Raw genomic sequence first — 25,620 nt, forward strand, 5'->3', positions numbered from 1 at the left:
ATTTGCACGCAAAATTCGAGAAGTCATTGTTTTTTACCGCTGAGTAGTACTCTAATATGTATATATTCCACACTTTCTTCATCCATTCCTCCATTGAAGGGCATCTAGGTTGTTTCCAGGTTTTGGCTATTACAAACAATGCTGCTATGAACATAGTTGAACAGATACTTTTGTCATTTGATGGGGCATCTCTTGGGTATATTCCCAATAGTGGTATTACTGGATCTTGGGGTAGGTTGATCCCAAATTTCCTGAGAAATCGCCACACTGATTTCCAAAGTGGTTGCACAAGTTTGCATTCCCACCAGCAATGAATGAGTGTGCCCCTTTCTCCACAACCTCTCCAGCAAAGGCTATCATTGGTGTTTTTGATTTTAGCCATTCTGACAGGTGTAAGATGATATCTCAAAGTTGTTTTAATTTGCATTTCCCTTATCGCTAAGGAGGTTGAGCATGACTTTAAGTGTCTTTTGGCCATTTGAATTTCTTCTGTTGAGAATTCTCTGTTCAGTTCAGTGCCCCATTTTTTTATTGGGTTCATTAGCATTTTAAAGTATAGTTTCTTGAGTTCTTTATATATTTTGGAGATCAGACCTTTGTCTGTTGCAGGGTTGGTAAAGATCTTCTCCCAGTCAGTGGGTTGCCTTTTTGTCTTAGTGACAGTGTCCTTTGCTTTACAGAAGCTACTCAGTTTCAGGAGGTCCCATTTATTCAATGTTGTCCTTAATGTCTGTGCTGCTGGGGATAAACGTAGGAAGTGATCTCCTGTACCCATATGTTGTAGAGTACTTCCCACTTTTTCTTCTATCAGGTTCAGTGTGTTCAGACTAATATTGAGGTCTTTAATCCATTTGGACTTGAGTTTTGTGCATGGTGATAGATATGGATCTAATTTCATTCTTCTACACATTGACAACCAGTTCTGCCAGCACCATTTGTTGAAGATGCTCTCTTTTTTCCATTGAATACTTTTAGCTCCTTTATCAAAAATTAGGTGTTCATATGTTTGTGGGTTAAAATCAGGGTCTTCTACTCGGTTCCATTGATCGACTTCTCTGTTTTTATGCCAATACCAAGCTGTTTTCAATACTGAGGCTCTGTAATAGAGTTTGAGGTCAGGGATGGTAATGCCTCCAGACGATCCTTTATTATATAAGATTGTTTTGGCTATCCTGGGTTTTTTGTTTCTCCATATAAAGTTGATTATTGTCCTCTCAAGATCTGTGAAGAATTTTGATGGGATTTTAATGGGGATTGCATTGAATCTATAAATTGCCCTTGGTAGAATTGCCATTTTTACTATGTTGATCCTCCCAATCCAAGAGCAAGGGAGATCCTTCCATTTTCTGGTATCCTCCTCAATTTCTTTCTTCATAGACTTAAAGTTCTTGTCAAATAGATCCTTTACTTCCTTGGTTAGAGTTACCCCAAGATATTTTATGCTATTTGTGGCTATCGTGAAGGGTGATGCTTCTCTGATTTCCATCTCTGCTTCCTTATCCTTTGTGTATAGGAGGGCAACTGATTTTTTGGAATTGATCTTGTATCCTGCAATGCTACTAAAGGTGTTTATCAGCTGAAGGAGTTCTTTGCTGGAGTTTTTGGGGTCGCTTATGTACACTATCATATCGTCTGCAAATAATGAAAGTTTAACTTCTTCCTTTCCAATTTGAATCCCTTTGATCCCCTTATGTTGTCTTATTGCTATTGCTAGAATTTCAAGCACTATATTAAAGAGGTATGGAGAGAGTGGACAACCTTGTCGTGTTCCTGATTTTAGTGGAATAGCTTTGAGTTTCTCTCCATTTAATTTGATGTTAGCTGACGGCTTGCTATAAATAGCTTTTATTATACTTAGGAATGACCCTTGTATTCCTAATCTCTCTAAGACCTTTATCATAAAGGGATGTTGAATTTTGTCAAATGCTTTTTCCGCATCTAATGAAATGATCATATGGTTTTTTTCTTTCAGTTTATTTATATGATGGATTACATTGATAGATTTCCGTATGTTGAACCAGCCCTGCATCTCTGGGATGAAGCCTACTTGATCATAATGGATAATTTTTCTAATGTGTTCTTGGATTTGGTTTGCCAGTATTTTATTGAGTATTTTTGCGTCGATGTTCATGAGTGAGATTGGCCTGTAGTTCTCTTTCTTGGTTGTGTCTTTGTGTGGTTTTGGTATCAGAGTAACTTCAGCTTCATAAAAAGAATTTGGCAATGACTTCTCTGTTTCAATATTGTGAAATACATTAAGGAGTATAGGTATTAGGTCTTCTTGGAAGTTCTGGTAGAATTCTGCATTGAAGCCGTCTGGACCTGGGCTTTTTTTGGTGGGGAGGTTTTTTATAACAACTTCTAATTCTTCGTGACTAACAGGTCTATTTAGATTGTTCACCTGGTCCTGGTTTAACTTTGGTATATGGTACTTATCTAAAAAAGTGTCCATTTCTTTTACATTTTCCAATTTTGTGGCATACAGGTTTTTGTAGTAAGATCTAATGATTCTCTGAATTTCCTCTGTGTCTGTGGTTATGTCTCCCTTTTCGTTTCTGATTTTGTTAATTTGCATATTCTCTCTCCGCCGTTTGATTAGTTTAGATAGGGGTTTATCAGTCTTATTGATTTTCTCCAAGAACCAGCTTTTTGTTTCATTGATTCTTTGGATAGTTTTCTGTGTTTCTATTTTGTTGATTTCAGCCCTCAATTTGATTATTTCGAGTCTTCTACTTCTCCTAGGTGAGTCTGCTTCTTTTTTTTCTAAAGCTTTCAGGTGGGCTATTAAGTCTCCAATGTGTGCTTTCTCCGTTTTCTTTAAGTGGGCACTTAATGCTATGAACTTTCCTCTTAGCACTGCTTTCATAGTGTCCCATAGGTTTGAGTATGTTGAGTCTTCGTTTTCATTGAATTCAAGAAAGACTTTAATTTCTTTCTTTATTTCTTCCTTGATCCAGGTGTGGTTCAGTAGTTGACTGTCCAGTTTCCATGAGTTCGTAGGCTTTCTGGGGATAGCATTGTTGTTGAATTCTAACTTTAATCCATGGTGATCTGATAAGACACAGGTGGTTACCGATATTTTTTTGTAACTGTGTAAGTTTGCTTTGTTACCGAGTATGTGGTCTATTTTCGAGAAGGTTCCATGAGCTGCAGAGAAGAAGGTATATTCTTTCTTATTTGAGTGGAATATTCTATAGATGTCTGTTAAGTCCATTTGATTCATTACCTCCCTTAATCCTCTTATTTCTCTGTTAGGTTTCTGTCTGATTGACCTCTCCATTGGTGAGAGAGGAGGGTTGAAATCTCCTACTATTAGTGTGTGTGGTTTGATGACTGCCTTGAGATTTAGTAACGTTTCTTTTACATAAGTGGGTGCTTTTATATTAGGGGCATATATATTCAGGATTGAGACTTCATCCTGGTGAATTGTTCCTGTTATGAGTAAAAAATGTCCCTCTCCATCTCTTTTGATTGATTTTAGTTTGAAGTCAACTTTCTTAGAAATTAGTATGGCCACACCTGCCTGTTTCTTAGGTCCGTTTGCTTGATAAACCTTTTCCCAGCCCTTTACTCTGAGTAGATGTCTGTCTTTGTGGTTGAGGTGTGTTTCTTGTAAGCAGCAGAATGTTGGATCCTGTTTTCGAATCCAATCTCTTAGCCTGTGCCTCTTTATAGGTGAGTTGAGTCCATTGATATTAAGTGATATTAATGACCAGTGGTTGTTAACTCCGGTCATTTTTCCTTTCTCTCTTTCTTTCTTTTGGTAGTAGAGTTTGTGTGTTTCCCTTCTTCAAGTTGTACTGGTGAAGGGTCATTAGATGTCTGAGTTATTGTGGGCATTGTTGGACTCCTTGGTTTGTGATTTTCCTTCTATTACTTTCTGTAGGGCTGGATTTGTGGCTACGTATTGTTTAAATTTGTTTTTATCCTGGAAAACTTTGTTTTCTCCATTTATAGTGAACGAAAGCTTGGCTGGGTACAGTAGTCTGGGCTTGCATCCATGGTCTCTTAGTTTCTGCAGCACATCTATCCAGGACCTTCTGGCTTTCATGGTTTCCATAGAGAAATCAGGAGTAAGTCTGATAGGTTTACCTTTATAGGTAACTTGACCTTTTTCCTTTGCAGCTCTTAATATTCTTTCTTTATTCTGTATGTTTTGTGTTTTGATTATTATATGACGAGGAGATTTTTTTTTTGATCCAGTCGATTCGGTGTTCTGTATGCTTCTTGGACCTTCAAAGGAATATCTTTCTTAAGGTTGGGAAAGTTTTCTTCTATAATTTTATTAAATATATTTTCTGGACCATTGAGCTGTACTTCTTCTCCTTCTTCTATCCCTATTATTCTTAGGTTTGGTCTTTTTATTGTGTCCCAGATTTCCTGAATGTTTTGTGATGAGAATTTGTTGGTTATGCTGTTTTCTTTGATCAGAGAGTTTATTTTCTCTATGGTATCTTCAGTGTCTGAGATTCTTTCTTCTATCTCTTGTAATCTGTTGGTGGTACTTGTCTCTGTAGTTCCTTTTCGTTTATCCAAATTTTCCATCTCCATCCTTCCCTCGGTTTGTGTTTTCTTTATTACTTCCACTTCATTCTTCAAGTCTTGAACTGTTTCCCTTACCTGTTTGATTACTTTTTCTTGTTTCTCTTGGTTTTCTTGGGTATCTTTGAGATATTTATTCATTTCCTCTACCTTTTTGTTTGTAATCTCTAATTGATTATGGCAGTTTTTCACCTCTTGTTTAAGGTCCTCTATTATTTTCATATAATTCACTTTTGAGTCGAATTCTTCTAATTCTTCTGGATTAGCGTGTACACTTCTCATTTCGGGATTCCTGGATTCTGGTGATGTCACGTTGCTTTTCAAGTTGTTGGGGGAATTCTTGCATTGGCGCCTGCCCATCTTTTCCTTCAAATGGAGCCAGGAGAGGCCTGGTGTCTTGGATCAGTCTTTGCTGTGACTAACTCTCTGGGTGTATCTCCTCAGTGTAGGGGCAGGAACCGTTCCCTACCAGATGAACTCCTCAACACCAAAACAGGGATGCCTGGTATTCCAATGAACCGCGGAAAGAAGGCCGAATGCAAGGTGTAGGGCGGGGTCAAGTAGAACACAGGTGACACTGCAGTACAAGCTGGAGGTGCCTGCGCTCCCTTTCGGGGGGGTTACTGAGGCCTGCCCACTAGGCAGGCACTCACTGCTCTGGTTGGGTAGCCTTAGTGTAGGGGGGTTTGTGCTCTCTACTGGGACAGTCCGCCCCAGGATAGTACACACTCACCAGTCCAGATGGAACTTCTCAGCACCTGCACAGGGACTCCTGGTAGCCCCGATGAACCGGGGGCCAAGGGAAATGGGGGGCAGGCAGAGCCGGTCCAGGAGAGCACAGCGGACACTGCAGCCCCAGCGGCAGGGGCCCGCGTTCCCTGGCGGGGACCTTGAGGCCTGCCCTCAAGTCAGGCACTCACTGCTCTGGGTTGGTAGCCTTAGTGAAAGGGCAGGAAACTGTTCTACAGCAAAGGACCTTGCAGACAAGGCCGGCTTGGGGGTGGGGGTGGGGGCGCGTGTGTAGGAAAGAAAGCCCTGCAGCAGGTGCTGGGGGAGGGGCGTTTGTGCTCTCTACCGGGACAGTCCACCCCAGGATAGCACACACTCACCCTTCCAGATGGGACTTCTCAGCACCTACAGAGGGACTCCTGGTAGCCCCGATGAGCCAGGGGCCAAGGGAAATGGGGGGCAGGCAGAGCCGGTCCAGGAGAGCACAGCGGACACTGCAGCCCCAGCAGCAGGAGCCTGCGTTCCCTGGCGGGGACCTTGAGGCCTGCCCTCTAGTCAGGCTCTCACTGCTCTGGGTTGGGCAGGAAACTGTCCACAGCAAAGGACCTTGCAGACAAGGCAGGCTTGGGGGTGGGGGTGGGGGCGTGAGTGTAGGGAAGAAAGCCCTGCAGCAGGAGCTGGGGGAGGGGCGTTTGTGCTCTCTACCGGGACAGTCCGCCCCAGGATAGCACACACTCACCCATCCAGATGGGACTTCTCAGCACCTACGGAGGGACTCCTGGTAGCCCCGATGAGCCAGGGGCCAAGGGAAATGGGGGGCAGGCAGAGCTGGTCCAGGAGAGCACAGCGGACACTGAAGCCCCAGCGGCAGGGGCCCGCGTTCCCTGGTGGGGACCTTGAGGCCTGCCCTCTAGTCAGGCTCTCACTGCTCTGGGTTGGGCAGGAAACTCCACTCAGTATATTTTTATAGTTCTATTCCTTTACCTACAAATTTTATAATCTCATTTTTTGTTTACTGTTAAGTCATATTCCACAGTGAATACGTACCACGTTTTCCTTAAGCATTCATCAGTTGTTGGTCATCTTTGCTGTTTCTGTTTCCTAGCTTTTGTGAATGAACCATTGATGTGCAAGTATTTCTATGGTGTTATATAGTCCTTTGATCATTTGCTAAAAACAATACAGATGGGCCATGTGGGAGTTCTGTTTCTAGCTTTCAAGAAACCTCCAAGACGACTTTCCCAGTATCTTCACTACTTTATATTTTTACCAAGAGTGTATAAAGACTTCTACTTTCTCCACATCTAGGCCAGAATTTGTCAGTTAGATTCATGATTTGAGCCATACTTCCTTAAGTGAGATGGAATATTAAAGTGTTTTTTTTTTTAATCTGAATTCCAACCCAAGAAAAATTTTAACGAAAAGGGATAGTAGAGCACAAGTGATATTAAAGGAGAGGGAAGTTATACTCACAGTTAAAAATTTAAGTGGGAATAGGGGAGTTAGGGAGAAGGGAATGTAGGGGGTGGGTTAGCCAAGAACACTTGAAGCCTTATAGAAATCCACTAGTTTGTAAACAAATTATACATATACACATATCTGCATATATACATATATAATATATAAACTATATATAGTGATTTTTCATGTGTGTGTGTGTGTGTGTGTATAGTTGAACAGTAGTACTCTACATTGTGGGTAATGTTGCTCCAAGAATATGTGGATTATTAGAGGAAAATTTTGTGTGACAGATACAGGCTGCCTTTTTATTAGTTATTGGTCTGAAAGACCCAGGACACCCAAAAAGCACAGGATACTGCCATTGTTGGTTGTACACCATATGTAGATGGTAAGACCCTTTTGCTGAAGATAACACTTTGGATGCAAGGGATAGAGAGATTAACCTCAAACTTGACAAGAAATTCTTTTCAAGTTGGCTAGCTTGCACAGTGTTAGAAAGTCTGCTTTCTGAGTGCAGGCTCTTGAGAAACAAAGGCATCAGTGTTTTTCCTCAGTGGTGGACATTGCATCTACAATACTGACCTGCTGGCAAAGTGGCCCCACTGATGCAATAGTCATATGTAGGTGTTGGGGTTCACAGACTGCTTTCTGATTGGGTATGAGGTCTCTCCACTGGAAGGATATCATGCCTTGAACTGTAAATCTGGTCAAAAGATCCTGACTAAGGCGATCATAGACTCTTGAAGGAACCTACTGTTACTTTTTTGTCAAATGGTCATGCTGTTAGCCTGCAGTTCTAACCATTTGTGTTTATAGCCATAGATCTGTGATCTTCTCAACTGCGGTCAGAGAAACTTCTTTTTGCAGAGGGTAGTGGTTAACAAAAAGACACAAGACTGGTTAAGCTGCTGAGCATAGGTAACTATGAGTTCCCAGCTGTTGATAGGTTATTTATATTAACCTCCCTCCACCCAAGGCCCATTGAACTTCACAGAAGTAGAGGCTGAAAGAATGGAGGAACTAGCAGATGGAGAGTAGAGCTGTGAAGTGCTGAGTTCTGGGAGACACGGCTGTTGCACATCACTGCACAGACTATATGGTTATCTGAAGGAGACCTGAATGAAATCCAGCCAGTCAAAATTTCATCATGGATCAGGAAGGTGCCCCAAGGCCCCCTTCATATTGGAACAGCTGTTGCCAGCTGATGGCTGCTGAGGATTTGAGAACCAATCTCCTTTGCACAATCCTTAGTAGATAAACACACACCCAGTACTTATGGATCAGAACTAAATGGAAGATACTGATATAAGATTGAGAAGGAGCCAGAGAGGTGGCTCTGCAGATCAGAGTGCTTTCTACTCTTGCAGAGGACTAGAGTTCAGTTCTCAGCACCTACATCAGGAATCTCACAATTGCCTGGAACTCTGCTTCCAGGAGATCCTGTGCCCTTATCTAACCCTCATAGGCACCCACACACATCTGCACATAATGTAGACACATAAACACACGAATAAAAATGAATCTTTGAAAAGGATAAATAAGACAAATCAGAACAGCATGGCCATGACATTGTATGCTCAGAAATTTCCAAGCAGAAAAATAATCAAAATTCAAGTGTTTGCTACATGTAAACTCTCATGGTGATTTTTCCCTCATCTATCTTTGGGATCTGCCAAGGTTTTGGCCTGTATTGAATGTGCACATTCATTTCTCTGAGCTAGTCCATGTAAGGGCCACAGAGAGAATCTGAGTAATTCAGTGGAAAGTTCTGTGGGGGCATCATCTGTTGCATTGGTAAAATGCCAGCCATCTTGCCATTCTATGTCTGAAAAGAGTAATACCTTCCCAACATAAAAGAAGTAAAGCAAGGGCAGGGTGGGAGAGCAGCAGAGGACAGAAGCAACAGATCATTGATGTTTGTCATTTTATTTGCAATACTTTAGGTCCAAGTTTCAAACTGCAATATTTTTACACTCAAGACACAGTCATGCACAATCCATATTTCAAATTTCTATTGCTTCAACCACAATTTAAAATAAAATATTAAAAATTAAAATCCTCAAAGAGATCTGTTGCTGAGGGCAGACAGATGGAGTCATACCATCAGCAAGTCTACAAAAGAAATAATTTCAAAATCAAACAAACGTAAGACCATAAATACCGCTAATCCAAAATTACAGAAGAATTTCACTACACATGGGCTTACAAATAACACATTTTGACAAAATTAATGCACAGCCAAATGAGATACAACTCCGATAAACAGTGAAAATGAAGATTCTCCTCAATTTATTTTATTTGGATGTTATGAGTTCAAACCCAGTAGACATCAGTATCCATGTGATCTGGCTCCTACTGCAGAAGTACTGAGATTTATAAACTCAAGCCATTAATGGTGAAAGATATTACCATCACTAATGAAGATAGTATATGCGGGTCCAAAAAGCACACCACACACAAGCACACACATTGAACTTGAATTTCACACCCAGGGCTGGTTGGCACTCTGCTGTAGGCAGACAGTAGGGATCATCCACCAAACTAACTTCTAGTTTATCTTCTTCTCAATAGCATGCTCATACAACTAGACAATTTCTGTGGGCGTTTTCAGGAGAAATGTTTTATTTAATCCCAATAGTTAATTTGTTAGCTAAAAGCACACAATTGCCTTTTTGTTGCTACTTTTGCAACTTGTAAGTACATAGGTCCAGTCTGTGGTCTTAGCCATTAAAATGCTTGGGTTCTGCCATCCTGTGCCATTTCTACTTCAATGCTCTCAGGCCCATCACTCTTTCATAGGAAAAGAGAGGCCCAAGTACAGTTTTATTCTATGAAATGTGACAGTGAATTTCTGTTCTAGTAGCAAATTCTAGCCACAGTTTAATGGAAACCAGACTTTACATACAGTGTATAGAAAATGAAAACTGGGAACATCCAGTGGAAAAAAACACAATAAAATAAAAACAAAACTATTGTGAAGAAGTTGGAAGGTTTCCATGAGTTTGATCAGCATTCTCTGGTGCTGTTAACTTCATTTACTTGAGTTTTTCCATCTCACATAGTTCTATGTAACTGCAACATAAGAGATCCAGGCTTAAGCTTGTGATATTTGCCATCGCCTTGGCAGGCTAAATTTGCAAGGCAAACTATTACCCCACACAATGTCAGAGCTTTTGGAAAGACCTTGAAGAGCAGTTAATTCAACACCTTTATTTTATAGATGAGTAAATAGAAAGCTATGTGATTTGCTCGAGGTCACAGAGCAAGTTAGGCAGAACGCCCATGTCAACATCTATGTCTCTTTCCTGAGCAGGGCTCCTTCTACTACATCTAACTCATTTTCTAGCATTGCTGTCAATCCTTTCCTTGGTTCTGAATCAGGTGACCACATTCCTAGCCATGCTGTTGGTATTACAGGACAGCATTCACCCGATGGCAGCTTTCCGTGGAGACGCTGATGGCACTCGTTAGACTCTGTAAGTTCACCTTTCAAGTTCAATGATATTAAGTGGCAGTACATGCTACAAGTTGATAGTGTATTTCTAGTCAGAGGTGTGCACATGATGACATCTCGATTCCCACATTTGCAGATTCAGTTAGATACTGTTTAATGATAAACAGACATTCCCAGGCATGAGAAGTTGGGTTCAATATATTTGATCACTAAAGGAGTGTGAAGCAGAAAAGCAATGATAAAACTAAAAGCTAAACAACCAAACACTAGAGTAAAAAATGTCTTTTATGAAAAAACTCTTTCATAAGAGAAACATTTCCCTTATTTCCAAGGTCCTATTTATTCCCTTTCCAATCCACATGCAAATATATGTTCAGTATTGTGTGTTAAGGTTATTCCAAATCCCAGGCCCCATTAGACTGTCGGTTTACAAATGCTGAATTTCAGGCTTCTTCTTCCAAGACTGGGAGATGTTTATACCACACACCCTTCATTTGTTTAAGTGAATATTAACTGCAATAAGCTCAGAAAAGGATGAGATTCAACCAGAATAGCAAGGTTACGACTTCCAGACATACTGTGAATAACTAAGTAAAAGTCTATGAGATTCTGGGGGTTGGGCCTGCTTTTGATTACCACAGTATGACATACATTAATAAAGTTCTCACCTAAATTTCTTTGGTGAGTTAGAAGGAATTTCTTCTCTTTTGATGGTTGGTCTCTCTTTCTCTGACAAAACCACAATTGCTAAGTACAAGCTATAATTCTGCAGCACAAGAGAACAAGGAGACCACCTCAAGCCAAAACTAACAGGACTGGAACTGAATGCTGACAGGCAATCCTATTTCTCTTAAGAAACTTGGAGTTAGGTTTAATTGTATATGGTAATTTCTATTGAAACCAATGGGATTTGCCTATGGCCATTAAAAAAGAACTTTAGGTCTTGTTATGCAAGAAAATTGTGGGAACTAGCTATTTTATCCTCTGTTCTTCAAAAATTGACTTTGAAAATCTTTTAAGACAATCGAGAAAGGAGTCACCGGAAACAAATATTATCAAAGGGGCTAATCAAGTTGTCAGCTCTTCAATCTAAGGCAAACAAAATAGACACCTGGATGCCATACCAAAGCTGAAGAAAGCTTGATTTATAGCAGAATACATTTGGAGTTCTAGCAGTGACATCTCCTTAGCTTTGACTTAGATAATAGTCTCATAAGAAAGCATGTGCCATACCTGAGCATGTGCCAACCTCAGTACCTAGGCAAGTATAAAGCCTACAGAATAATTGTAACTAGGAAATATCTGTGCCCTGCATGCTCTGGGCTCTGGCCAGAAGGCATTTGCTCCTGGCATCTCTTCTATGTTTCTATAGTTCTCTTTCTGTTGTTTATTTTTTAAATTAATAATATAATAATATCAAAGAAAGTAAGTTTCTGAAAGAAAAGTTTTCACGTAATCCCACCACCCTAACACAACCAATTTCAATTATCTGTGTTCCCAGACTTTATCCATATGCACACCTCTTTTTACATAGGTGTAATGTCTGTTTGTGTTATTTGAAAGTGATTTCATAGACTCTCTCTGAGAACTGGCAGCCTCATTAGAAATAGATGACCCATTGAGGAAATTAATATATTTACACAATCTTTGAGGTGAGAAATATCCATTATTGACAAACATCTCAAAATATCAAAAACAGATATACAGAAAACAGGAAGCAATCTATATTTCTTTTTTTTTTTTAGCAATGGAATGTGCTTCACAAGAGAGATAGACGTGAGGATTAGATGGTTAAACTGAAACACTGTAGGTGCAATTCACAAGCCTGAAAGAAACCTGAATAACACAATTAAAGAATAAATACTTGATTTAAATCTTTTCATGTGACTTGGCCATCCAGTAGCCAAAATGGAGTATGGACGCACAAATATTTACAAGGACACATAGACAAGATCATCAAGAACGAAGTCATTTCCCAAAATGGTGACTGATTTAGAGGGATTGTGTCATCCCCAAATCTTCATGGGATTATGACAACGAACCAGATCCTTGCTACAATATTAATGTTCTATTCTTTCTTAAATAAATAATCTTTACTGTGCTTCTCACCCTTCCCTGACTTTCCCACTGCCCTATTCCTATCTCAGGACTTTTGAATCAACATTCAAAAATGTGCCCACAAATGTCTCAGGGCACACTGGCAACGTTAAAGAACTGGATAGACTCACCTGGATTAAAATGAGCTCAAAACAAAATAAAGGAAAGGGACTCAACTATTAACCATCTGGAGGTCTAGTTGTTCAAGTATCCCAAATATGGACCCTTCAGCATCATTTTGGCATGAGAAGCAGTTCCTCTCTAATACTTACTAGAAATATATGTAACTTGTCAACACAGGGAAGAGACTTTAGAGACTGCTCTAATTAGAACATGTACATAGATATAATTTTGTACAAGTAATGTCTACTGGAACATATTGTTAAATCTTTGTACAAAGTGATGGTAAATAGGTACCTAGCCCCTCCCTGCTAATATGCTAAACAGAGAGCATAAAGAGCAGCCATTTCTCTGCCGACAGTGATCTGAAGGATCACTGCTCCAGGGTTTTTAAAATAACAACAACAACAACAATAATAATCAGTAACAGCAACAACAACAAAGGCCTTTACAACATGCAAAGGATGTTAATTGATGTCTTGGACTTCCCAACCAGGGTTTGGGCTCTATTAGCAGAGCATAGCCATCAATTGAACTGTATTTGCATCCCAGGTATCTTGTGGAATTCCCTGGCATTACAAGTGGGAAAAAAAATCCTTAATTTAAAGTAAGGTAAAGTAAAAATTAAGGTTCTTTTTCTCTCACTAGAGAGGTGTGACATTTAAATATTTTAGGTTCAGATACCTCTTTGCAAAATAAACAGGAAATTAATATAATCATTTAATTTTCTTTTCATATTTGTCTTTTATTTCATGGTAAATATTTTCAGGGGAGGGTCAAACCCCACCCTAATTTTATAACGTAGGAAAATAGGAAATCCACCAGTGGTATCTTCTCAACATAAACATATGCACTACATGGTCAGCAGAAACTCTAGAGACAGTGCTTTCATTTAAAGGAATGGATGGATGGATGGTTAAATGGGCAGATGTACCTCACAGAGGAGAAAGGCATATGCCATTGAGCTCTTTCCCCTCTTGTTGAATGTAGATAAACTCTATTCAGATTCTCTATCTCTACAAATGAAGAAATGCTGTATAGCATAAGTTGCTGGCTTTTCAAAGGCCTAGTGAAACAAAATTTCTCGAATTCATGAAATTGACTATACACTCAGAAGAGAAGCATATCCTTTTCTATGTAGACACCTTCCAGATGTTGTTCTACTCCCAGAAGATTAAAAATATCAACTTACAAATTTTAATAAATATATGTGTATATACATATAATGAAATAAAGTAGACTTTAAGATCTTTCCTCAAGCCACAAAAGGAATTCCATTGGACTGATAGTTCTTCAGAGATACAAATACAGATCAAAATAATTGTCTTGGTGAGCTTTTAACATCTTTATGAACAGGCTTTAAAAGGACAAAAGCCCAAGTAACTAAATAGAACACACCATATCCCGACAAAGAGATTGGAGATACAGAGGGGAAACAGCAAGTATTTCGAGGTGTGGTGACTGGGAAGTAGCTTTCACCAACTTCCCGTTTCTTACAGAGATGAATATTGTATCTCCAATCTCTTGATTTTAAAAAATTCTTAAGTGTTACACATTGTCAAAATGAATAATTTTTATCATGACGAATGTTGACTAATGGATCTATTTCCTCACAGTGTGCTTATTGTACAATGCTTATGTTACAGGAGCACAAGAGAGGATTAAATTCACTATTATCTTTGTTTACTTATTGTCAAAGGAATTCTGCGTTTTCCTTTTGGCTCTCAGAGAAAGTTCCATCTTTGTGTAAGTAAGGTTTCCCCTATCTGGATATCCTAGGTTTCGGACCTGGACTCACCCAGAAGTACTGCCACAGTTTCAGGGTGTGTCACTTTTCTGTTATCACAGGCCAACAAACTGCTTTACACAACAATTCCACTACTAGAAGCATCCTGGTAAAATGTGACAGGATCTCACAAGTAGAGCTCTGCTTAGACACAATTTTTACAAGCTCATCCCGAACACTCAGATTCTTCTCCACTTTTGGAAAATGTCTTAAAGGAAACCTTTTCCAATACAAATGCAGAAAAATAGGTACACAAACCAAGCCACCACTACAGAAGAATAATAAAAAATTGCGACTCTATTAGGACATGGACGTCCACAGCTTCACACAGCCTTTGTTCGATTTTTTTTCATTTTTGTTTGGTTTTGTTTTGTTTTTGCTTTTTTTTTCTTTTCTTTATTTTTTTAAAAAAAATGTTGACATCTTTTATTTCTTCTGAACATCTAATGACAATGCAAGTGAAAAAACATCACATTGGGTAAGGAGTTTTGAAAGAGGTTCGAATGTAAGAGGGACTACTGTCTAACTTAAAAACAAAGACGACACTATGAAGAGGGAGTGTGCATCTTTGAGAAATCTTTTTCTTCAAAGTAAATGCACAAAATGAGGGAGTTCACTACTGGCTCTTTTGCTTCACGGTGGGAAGTGGCCACTTAAGGGCCACTTCAACATTGCTGCCCTGTGTGGGCAGCAGTTCAGGATTACAAATAAATTACATAGTCTGAGAGAGTAGGAAAAAGGCTTATAAGAAGTTTCTATTTACTTGAAAGTTAAAGAACCCCCACCCCATTTGACTGTCTTTTCTTCCGTGTTTCCTGCAGCAGAATCTTAGTTCAGTCTTACTCATCAGGGAGACGGTGAGGGCTAAGGCTCGCAGTTCTAACGGCTACTGTTCTTAATTGCTTCCTTTGCAGCGATAATCAGAGGAGTGAGGCTGGAGAGAGGCTTGGCTAATTTTAAAAATGGATGCTGTAAAAGGAATGAAAAAAGAGGAATTACTAGAGTTCTCCTTTCTCACTAGTGCAGTAGCTGCCATCCTTCCTAATTCTGCAGCCCTTTAATACATGTTGTGCTGAGCCCAAATTACAAAATTATTTTGTTGCTACTTAACTGTAATTTTGCTACTGTTATGAATCATAATGTAAATATCTCATATCTGACCCCCAAAAGGGGTCACGACCCACAGGTTGAGAGCCATTGTGTGAGGGTAGCTCTACATCTTCAATTATCTCTCTCTTTTTTCCATTGAAATGTGTTTTGAGCACTCACTGGGACACTATTTTATTTTTAAAATCCCTGCCAGCTTTTGTCCAGGATTTTTTTTTTTTTTTTTTTTTTTTTGGTCTTTCGATGTCACGAAATCTTATGGAAACTTACTTGGCACAACTAGAAACTCTTCAGTATGGAGCTTGGAAAATTTCACTCAGTAATGGCCAGACTCTCTACATTTCTAAAGCTGATGAATGGTGCTGGAGCTGCTCTCAGGCTTGAAAAATAGCTTCAACTGAACATCAAAATCAATTTTACTCTGAAACCCTTGGCTCCCTAGTTGCCAAACCCAATAGCTGTGTCTCCACCACTTCTCTTGGCTCATCTACAAGAGTTGATGCAAGCCAATCTCTCTTCCTTCTTTTGAACATTTGCTTCTTTGCAGGACTGTGACATTCTACTACTGAGGGTCTTCCCCTAGTGTGGGTTTTTTCCAGGCAGGGGCCTTCTGATTATCTTCTTTGCATTCTTTACCTCCCTACCTCTCACTCACTATAAAACAGCTCTCATTAGCTTCTTTTGCTACTTCATTTCTTATCGATCTCATTTTTTCGTCACATTGTCAACCCAACATTAGCTTTATAAAGGATTCCATTATAACTTTCTCTGATGTCTTCCCTGCCCTTCTGTTCATTGTCTGCTGGACATTTCCACTAGGGCAATGGTTCTCAACCTACCTAGTGCTGCAGCCCTTTAATACAGTTCTTCATGTTGTGGGACACCCCCACCATAAAATTATTTTAATTACTATTTCATAATTGAAATTTTGCCTCTGTTATTAATCCTAGTGTAAATATTCAGTATGCAGAATATCTTCATATTGTGGCCCACAGGTTGAGAACCACTGCTCTAGAATGTTTGTTGGTCATTTTTAATTCAACGTTTTGAAAGATATATTAAAAGTTCTACAGCAAAGTCTTTTTGTGTGAAATAAGTTACAGGAGCTTTGGAGTCAGAACAATGAAAGATAATTGACTATATGCTCTGTTTATCTGTGTGGTTACATTAATGATCCTGTATCTTTGTCATCCTTGGAAAGATGGTTTGATATATATCAGCACAGGTATATATATGTGGTGACAGGCTTAAAAAGAAGTGGAATTGAAGCATTTATAAGTTCATGTTTTGCATCTATGATGTGGGAACTCATTAGAAGATTAACAAAGCGTCATTACAGATTTGATATTTTATGACCCTATGATGATCTGGAAAATGCTCACAGGTAGCAGGAAAGGGGTGTTGCAATGGTGCATCCTTTCCAGTACCTCTAAATAAGGTATCTGTGCAGAGGGGTCAAGAATCTTTCCCCAAGATGTGGGTCCTTGTCTCTCGAAGGATGTTAGAAGCAATTGGAACAGAATTTTCCATGCAAGGAAGTAGGCAAGAACACCGTGAATCTATGGTTAGCATTCTGCACACCAATATTGCATCTTTTGTTTAGCCTTATGTATGCAAGTCACAGAGAAAGCAAGCAGTTTTTTATATTCATCTTGAAAGAAAGGTCCCTAGCAGTGAAATTGTTTGTGCAATCCTGGGTATGTGTTGCTTTGTCAAATAAATACATCTTTTCAAAATCTACATGAGTTTTCATTTCATGTATGGTGGAAAACGGGGCAATTCTAGGCTCAAATTAGAGCTCCTTTGCCTTCCAAGACTTGTGTGAGCCTTTATTTCCACATCTGCAAAATAGGACAACAACAACTCCCACACATATTTGAAAGATCTGAATGAGATTTTATACATAAAGGGTTTGGGAGGTGAAAGGCCCTGATTATCATCATATAAATTGGTCCTGAGAGCCACGAGAAGGACAAATGGATACAGAGGTACTCTCCACTGGTCTGTCATTTGGCATCACACGCAAAAGGGATTCGCCCAGTAAACCATGAAAGGGGCAAATATTAGGGAAATTATTGCATAGTTATGTAGAAAATTACCTCTGGCCAAGAGAACCTGAATATACCATTCAGAGGCACAAATGAAGCTTAGGAAAAAATTCTAGCAATACCAGAAAGGCACAGTTGTTTTTTTTTTTCCTTGCAGAGTAAGATTTCAGGAAGAACAAAACAGAATTATAGATTAAAATGCAAATTCTTCTGAGAAAAGGCAAGACAACATGATCAATCAGCCACGTAATAAATGCATGTCTATACTTATGTGTAGCCTAACTCTCAATACTTGTCTCTCAACAGAGCTCTCTTACTGTCTCACATTGACATGGAGAAGCTCAACACAGCAACTCAACTCTCCATTTGTAATTGCCCTATTTTATTTTCACCTGCAAAAGTTCCTTGGCAGATCCTCGTCTATCCACATCCATCTCGAGACAGCGATTTAAGAAGTCACGGAATACAGCTGACAGTCTCTCGGGATTCTGGAGTTCTGGGGTTCCATTAGTTGCTATCAGATATAAGGCCTAAAAAGAAAAAAAAAGTATTCAAATATACTCAGCACACACATAGTAAAATCACAGGTATACATTAGTTTTTTTTTCTTATTTATTCTATATGTTTTCAAAAAATCCATTTTAGAGAATAATGTGGACATGGTTTCTGTTGAAAGGTGGGACTGAGCACAGGTTGTATTGATTTATAGTTTAGCAGTCAACTCTGAGCCTGGTTCACTAACAATACTAGTTGCCACTGTAGTAGAAGTTCTTCATGTTGGATGTACCTTAAATACTATTGCTTGAATACTATGGAAGGTGATGTAAGAGACAACAATAACATCATTCCTAGGAAAATGGATGGAAGTAAAGGAGATAAAATAAGCCAAACCTAGAAAGACAAACATTATGCTTCTTTTTATAAGTAAAATCTAGATTTCCAATGACAAGAAAGTAGAAGAGGAACCATTGAGGAAAAGGAAGGGGATGAGTAGTGGGGGACAGGATAGATGAATGAGGATCAGAATTACCCAAGTACATACTAGCACATGAATCAAAATGCCCTTCTGAAAGTTATCACTTTGTACAGTGAACATGCCCTATAAAATTGCATATACTAAGAAAAAAGTGAAGACAGACATTTGTTAAAAGTATTATCTTTGGCATTACAATTACTGCTGATTTAGTTTTTAAAATATATTTTTCAACTTCAATTTTTTTCTACAAGGGACACAATACTGATTATTATTATCATTTTAACTCCCTACCCAGAAACATTACTTAAAATGCATTTTAAAAGCTGCAGCATCCAATCTTCATCTATTGTACTTTGTCCTCTTAGGATTAAATGTCATGTTCATCAAGAGCTGTCCTTCAAGGAAAACAAAAATCTCAAACTACTTTTTTTCAAATTATTGTTTTTATTTTATTTGCAACAGTATTATTTCTACCTAATTTCCCTTGTAAAAATCCATACACTCAGTTACATTATGGACTAAGCTGGCCTTTGTGGACTAGCCTGGGAGCCTAATCACTATGTATGTATAAGGCTGTTTCTATGGGGAAATGCACTCTAGGTTCCAAATAATTAACTCAAAAAGGAATTTTTGGAACATATCCTGTGCACGAGCTGGGGGCTGTCTTCATAAAAACGGACATTGCTGCCCTCTGCCTTGCTAATGAGACACAAATACAGTTGTAGCCAACACAACAATGACAACAAGAAAGGGTTTACCAACAAAGGCAAGTCTCAGCTGAAGCTGACTGGGGAAAATAAATCTGCACGTGAGTGCTCATGTGCCACTTTTAAAGAGTCACTGAAAATTCAAGGAAATGAGTTGGTTATTAGAAACTGGACAAGAGAATGTTGTGGCTACTTAGCTGCTTCTAGTGTAAGCAAGAAAGAATGGGATCATCTCAGTGATCTCTTGCCTCACATCCCAACCTCACAACATTCAACAGCTATTCCCCTAGGTTCTACCAATGCAGCATTTAACTATGGCTTTCACAGTCCTCTACTTCCTTCTATCACCATTATCTTTGCTTAGGATCAGGACTATTCACAGACAGCTTTAATACTGTCCTAATTGATTTTCCTTATTTGAACCTTTTTGTTCTTAAGCCCACTCCCTCCCCTTGAAAATTCTATCTTCCCCCATTTTTTATCTTGTCACTCATTTATCTTTTTAAAAGTTCTTAGTGGCCTCCTATTGTCTAAAGATGCAGGCTTTAAATGGTGTTGTCCCAGATTCCTCCCCAAGAGCATTTGAGAGAGAAAGGAGAAAGTGGAGAGAAATAGTAGACATTTTAGGATCCTATGTTCACATGTACAATGATTGGTCAAAGGAGTTTTGCTTTTCTTCCTATTTATCATTCTAAACAACACTTCATTGGAACCAGGGGATAAATATACTTGTTTATATAAATATACCACTGGTCCACAAGACACGTAAGGATAGGCATGATATATAGTATATTTGCTTTCTTCTTCCTTCGTCAGCTTTTGTCTGTTCTATTCTTGCTCTAGGGACTTTCTCTTCCCTCTCCCACCCATACATACTAACCAAAGCTCACATATTAGTTACACCAATTTGTTGCTTAATCCTGAATAGGAAACACTCTTTCTCAGTTTCCTCTTCTTCTTTCTTCATCTCCTTGTATATGATAAACTGTTACTTGACTTTGGGGAACAAACATAAATGGTATCTCCTCTTCAGTCTTTGGCATCTCTCTCAGGTATACGCAGTGTTCAACCACCCCAGTTTTCAGAGGACTGTTTTGTGTTTTAGCATCAAAGACCATGTTTCCCTCAATCTGAAGCAATGAGGATAGTTGCCCTCCCCCTCCTCTGAGCTTCAAGAGTCCACAAGTCTATTTTTACAATGCATTTGTTTGTACTGATTAAATACAGATCTGTCATTACTCCAGGACTGTGAGCCCAAGGAAAGGAGAAACTATACCATCTACGATCACCTCTGAATTTTGTACTCATTTGCTAAAAATAGATATTTAAAAAGTATATTGTTGTATAATAAATGTCAAAATTTATGAATTTAGCTACTCTGGGAATAAAACAAATTGATACACAAAATATTGAAGTTTAGAACATTAAGTACTCTGTTAAATTATAAGAAGATAAAAACAAAGAATGAAAAACACAATTTTAGAGATGATAAAAAAGTGTGATCACATTGACTACCACTACTCACAAGGGGAGAAATAAGAGAGCTTTATGAGTGGTGCATTTAAGGACATACTATACTATCAAAGGGAGGGAGATCTAGACCAAGCTGAACAGAGCATGTTTCGTTCAGACAAACCCAGAGATGAAAAGGATCTTGAAAAAATTGTGTTGCAAAACTTCAGTTCCAAAATTTCTCCTCCATAGCTGAGGCTGACTAGGGAAGATCCTCATACAAGAGCATATTGGATCATAAGATCCGATACATTTAGTGAGGCAAGATAGAACCATGGTTTATAGACTGCATTTATATTAGAAATATGATTGGCAAAATTAAAATGGTAGCTATTTTCCACTGTATAAACATAACTAAAATTTTCAGTATTGAAGATATCCCAATGATAACTATAACTATCTTGACAATAACATATGACCATTAAAGTTTTCACTACTCTTATGTGCAACTGAGTTTACCCAAGTACTAAGAGAAAACCAGTGTGCCTAATTAGAGGACTAATTGAATTTATCTTATTGACAATTTCCTCAGTTGAGAAAGATCAAAGCCCTCACTGTGGAAGTTACCACATTTCTCGAAAGAAGTCTCAAGACAATCCATATGTAACCCATAAATTTCCATTAAGGCAGTGCTGAAATAGTACTATTTAATTAAAAAGCTTTAGTTTGTGACTTCATTTCATTATAGCAGTTTATAAAGTTTATGTTAAGTCATTGAAAAATAAGCCAGGAGACTTTCTGGGAAATATGTTTGCAAGTATAAGAAGTATCAGCAGCAATATAATGAAACAATTTACAAAGCAGATAGGGTATGGTTGAGAAATCTTTTCATAAGCTGAGCATTTGGGATTCATAGTCCATTTTCCCATGGAAATTATGTTATACATATTGAGTGGGTTTTCAAATGAGTCCACACAAAATCTACTGAGTGTACAATATCATTGTGTAATAAGAGTAATAAGAGGTTTACTCGTCTAAATGCCAACATCAGTGCACATATGTTCATAGCAAGAATGATTACATAAAATTGAATTACTAATTAATGTTGTCTCATATATTCCACATGACAACTTCCTGAGGTAGGCTATTATGATCCTCAAGTGACAGGCAAAGCATCTGTCCTGTGGGGATAAAAATAACAACTTGCCCAGTGTCACGCTTCTAATAATGTAGAAATCAATAGTTGAATTCAGGTATGCGTTCAGACTCCATGCTCTTAACTGTTGCATGGCACCTCTCTTATCTTTTACAGTCTCTGGGCAGAGGCAAACAAGGGAAGGCATGAAATGGGGCATACTGTTTATGAACACCCGGCATACTTCATTCTGTTTTTCCTTGTACAGTGAAAATGGACCTCTTTGTAGTCAATCATTGTCTACTAGTTTGGAAAAGGAGAACAAAGGACACATCCATAACTGGAAGAGAGAGGTGTGTTTTTTGTGTGTGTGTGTGTACACGTGTGCGTGCATACTGGGAGTTTATATAGTCATCTTGTATTCTGGTTGGTAGCTGCCACCTCCTGCTGTCCCGATTCCTGTCTCATTTTATAATTTTCTACTCAGTGCTTTATGAGCAAGATTTGGCAATGGGCAAGTTGACACATTGTGATTTAGTTGACCTGGGACTTGAGAGGTTAAAAGCCAGAGCATATTGCTACTCTGGTGTGTTTATGGATTTCATGAGAGGCTCTGACATTCCTCATTTTTCTAAAAGGGTTAATAGAGTTCGAGTCCAGCCTGCAAAAAATTCACTATATATGCACACACTATATGCCATGCGTTGTGTCACCTTCACACTATAGTGTAATATAGCACTGCAGTCTAATTTACCTCCATATTATCTCACATACAAATTCTCACCTATTTCCCAATTATGAGGAGCTGTTGTGCTCCTGCTTAATCCTTAGGAGCCATTTTAAAAGAACTTAGGGATATCTTCCCTTATAGGTTTATAATAAAAGATAATTAAGTAGAACTGACTGATTAGGTGTCAGGTTAGCTTTGGAATACCTTTTCCCAAGCAGAAAGCATTGGCCAGTGCCATAAAATAAATACCAGATGACTCTAAAGACCCATGTGACCCATTCTAATCTCTTGTTAAGAAACGTGTAACAGGCAACTTGCATTCATGATGTAATCCTACAGGACCTTAGCAGTACTCAAGGTTTGGAACTATGGGACATTTGAAAGTGAGAGTTAGGGTAGCAATATAGATTTAAAAACATAAAAAGGAGAATGGTCCAGGAAGTCAAGGAAGAGTGAGAAACTGGAGAACTGGGGGAAACAGGAAAAAGAAGGCAAGGCAAGTGCCAAGAGACAACAGGAGGGAAGGCAGTTGGTAGAATGATGAGAAAGAAATAAAGATAAAGGCTAGAAGATACGGGATGTCAAAGGAACCTGTAGTATCCTAGGCTTCATTCTGCTTTGCTCCATTTTTCTGGTCCTGAAATGATAGGGAGATGGAAATGTTGATTACCCTGATTTGAACAGTGCACTGAAACACCCCACTCTGCCCCATGAGTATGTACAATTATTGTTAACCAAGAAATTTAAAAGTTGAAATGAAATTAAAATGAAAAATGACTATCACTGAAAAATTGACTTTTCTTAATAAACACTCTTACATAGCTCATTTCATTAGCTTATGCCCAATTTCTAGTTCAAGGTATATTTAAATTTATGTGTATTTGTATATCATTTTATCCCTGTAAGAGCTATATCACTGTTGTGGTCTTTCTGATTAATATCAGTGTGAGGTTACCAAGTCTTACATGCAGCATGTTCTACACCATGATCAAATATTTTTCTCTGTAAGACAGATATGGGTATATAGGTTGATCTTTATATTCTACAGGGCAGATTTAGTCTGGACGTGATGAGAAAGGAATGTCTGGGATGCTTTCTGAAGATTCCTTCTCCTAAAGCACACTTAAAGATAACACTACTACCTTCCTGGCAGGATCATGTTTAGCTACCTAAAACCAAAGCACTCAGAATCGAAAACACAGAACCATAAACTTGTGTCTTTGTTTAAGTGAATCACATTTGATAGTCCAATACAGAAAGCGAATTAAAGAGGATATATTCCAGTGGAACCAAGAGCCCCGGCAGGTGCCCTCCGTCTTGCTCCCTACACTAGCCCAAAAAATTCCACTTGATTTTAGAGCTTTGTAGTTCATACTAGGAAGGCAGCAGTTTAGTCAAACTGTAATAATCTAAAGCAAGAAGGAAATAGATTCATAGCAAGTAGTAACCTATTAAAAAAAGAAGTAACCTATAGAAGGTAATAGATTCCTGACTAATAGGCCTTAGAATAGAAGTCACTCTTAGATTCACATAATCAATAAAGTTGGTAGAGATGCCAAAATGCTCTTTTTCTAGTTGTTTACCATTCATCAGAATCTCCTTGATGAGGAGTGTTAGTGAATGTAGCCCTTAGAGGATGAAGCAATTCCTTCTTTCTATCACCAAAAGGAGAGAAAAGAAATGGAAGAGATGTAAAAGGCATGATGAAGAGGTAAGCTCAGTTCTTAAGATTGAAACCAGAGGTTTTCAACCTGTGGGTCAAGACCTTTTTGGTGATCACATATCAGATATCATATGATTCATAACAGTAGCAAAATTAAAGTTATGAAGTAACAACAAAATAATTTTTTGGTTGGAAGTCACCACAACCTGAGGAAATGTATTAAAGGGTCACGGCACTAGGAAGGTAGAGAACCACTGGTTTAAACTCTGGCTTTTCCCTGGTATAAACTGCCTTGATGAAAATAATGTGGTGGTGTGCCGAGAGACTCAGCTAAGAACTTTCTAGGTATCTTCTTGTCAGAGTGCAAACGGTTTTCTAAAATGATAATGTGACCAAGTTAGAAAGGACATAAATCAAAACAAAAACAAAAGTCAGAAGTAATATTCAATTTCAGGAAAACTCTGATTTTCTTGGTGAATTCATATTTCAAAAGCCATAAGATAAAACTTATGAGTGGATATTTCCATGGGTAAATGTACAACCACAACCCAAGATTCGTTTCTTAACAATGATCTTTGATTCTGACAGCCTTAATTCCTTAGCCAATGGTATGGTACTTATTAGAGGAATACGCATATGTGGTCCTGGGCTATACCCAAAACATCCTTGCCTGAAAGTACTCTGAGGAATGATAAGAAAAATCACAGGCTATGGGAATCTCTCTGGGCCAACAATGGTTTCTTGATCACCACATTTTAAAACATTCCCATTTTGATGCCTGGTTAGCTTCTTGGGTTTTAGTTTGCTATGGAATCGGTTTCTCCCTTGGCTTTCTTCTGGGTCATAACTCAGCAGTTTGAACTGTCTGCTTCTGTTTAATCTAAAGGAAACTTGCTGCTTTCACATGGCCAAGTCCCACTTTCCTATGTCGAATTCTTCACAAGCAATGATTCTTAAGGGCTTCCTATCTTTTGACAGGCAATTTTTCTCTTATTAAAAAAAATGCTGCTACTATTCTATAATATTTTACTTGTAATTATCCCAACTCTCCCCCTCCTTTTAGGCATAGGTTAAGTCTTCAAAGGAAGAGGAGTGTCAACAACCCATTAATAAAGCTTGCTGTTCCACAGCGGCTTATGGAAAAAGAAGGGAATGGTCCCAGCTCTCCCTGAAATACATTCAAAACAATATTGACTGAGTGCTACCAAAGTATGCTTGCTTCTCTGGTGTTCAGGAAGTTTATGTCTGACTTTAATTCCAAATGAGCACGCGCCATCAAACCCAGACATTCCAATCCACAGCACAGGTTCCAGTGGTTGGAGGGAACAAGATGCAGTTTGGCCCTTAGTTGCTGTTGTTCAGGCGCTAGGGCTTCTCTCATTTTGCATAATGGTCTTGAGACATACCTGCTCTGGTTATAAGAGAAAAAGTAAGAAATCTGACATTTGTGTAGTACTTTAAGAGCCAGTAAAGAGGAATGGAGGAAGTCTCTTAATGTGGCAGCAGGCCTTTACTTGAGTTGTTACCCTTCTTTCTTCACAATCATAGAGGCAATGCACTGAGCCACATACAGTCACACCCATGGTTACCTTATGTTCCAGTATATGCTAGGC

At 38.7% G+C, this 25,620-nt stretch overlaps 1 protein-coding gene across 8 annotated transcripts in view; it reads right to left on the reverse strand.

Annotated features, from left to right (window-relative positions):
- Nucleotides 1-8,648: 8,648 nt before the first annotated feature.
- Pak3 (p21 (RAC1) activated kinase 3) overlaps nt 8,649-25,620 on the reverse strand; it is a 266,630-nt gene continuing 249,658 nt past the window's right edge. For all 8 annotated transcript variants that reach the window (XM_057759182.1, XM_057759181.1, XM_057759179.1 and 5 more), the window contains 2 exons: nt 17,737-17,874; nt 8,649-15,158 (listed from right to left, as the gene is read on the reverse strand). In XM_057759182.1, coding sequence (XP_057615165.1) covers nt 15,069-15,158; nt 17,737-17,874 — 228 coding nt within the window. In that variant the 3' untranslated portion in view covers nt 8,649-15,068. The remainder of the gene's footprint in view (nt 15,159-17,736; nt 17,875-25,620) is intronic.

This window comes from Chionomys nivalis, chromosome X, assembly GCF_950005125.1.
Source record: "Chionomys nivalis chromosome X, mChiNiv1.1, whole genome shotgun sequence".
Taxonomy (NCBI): Eukaryota; Metazoa; Chordata; class Mammalia; order Rodentia; family Cricetidae; genus Chionomys; species Chionomys nivalis.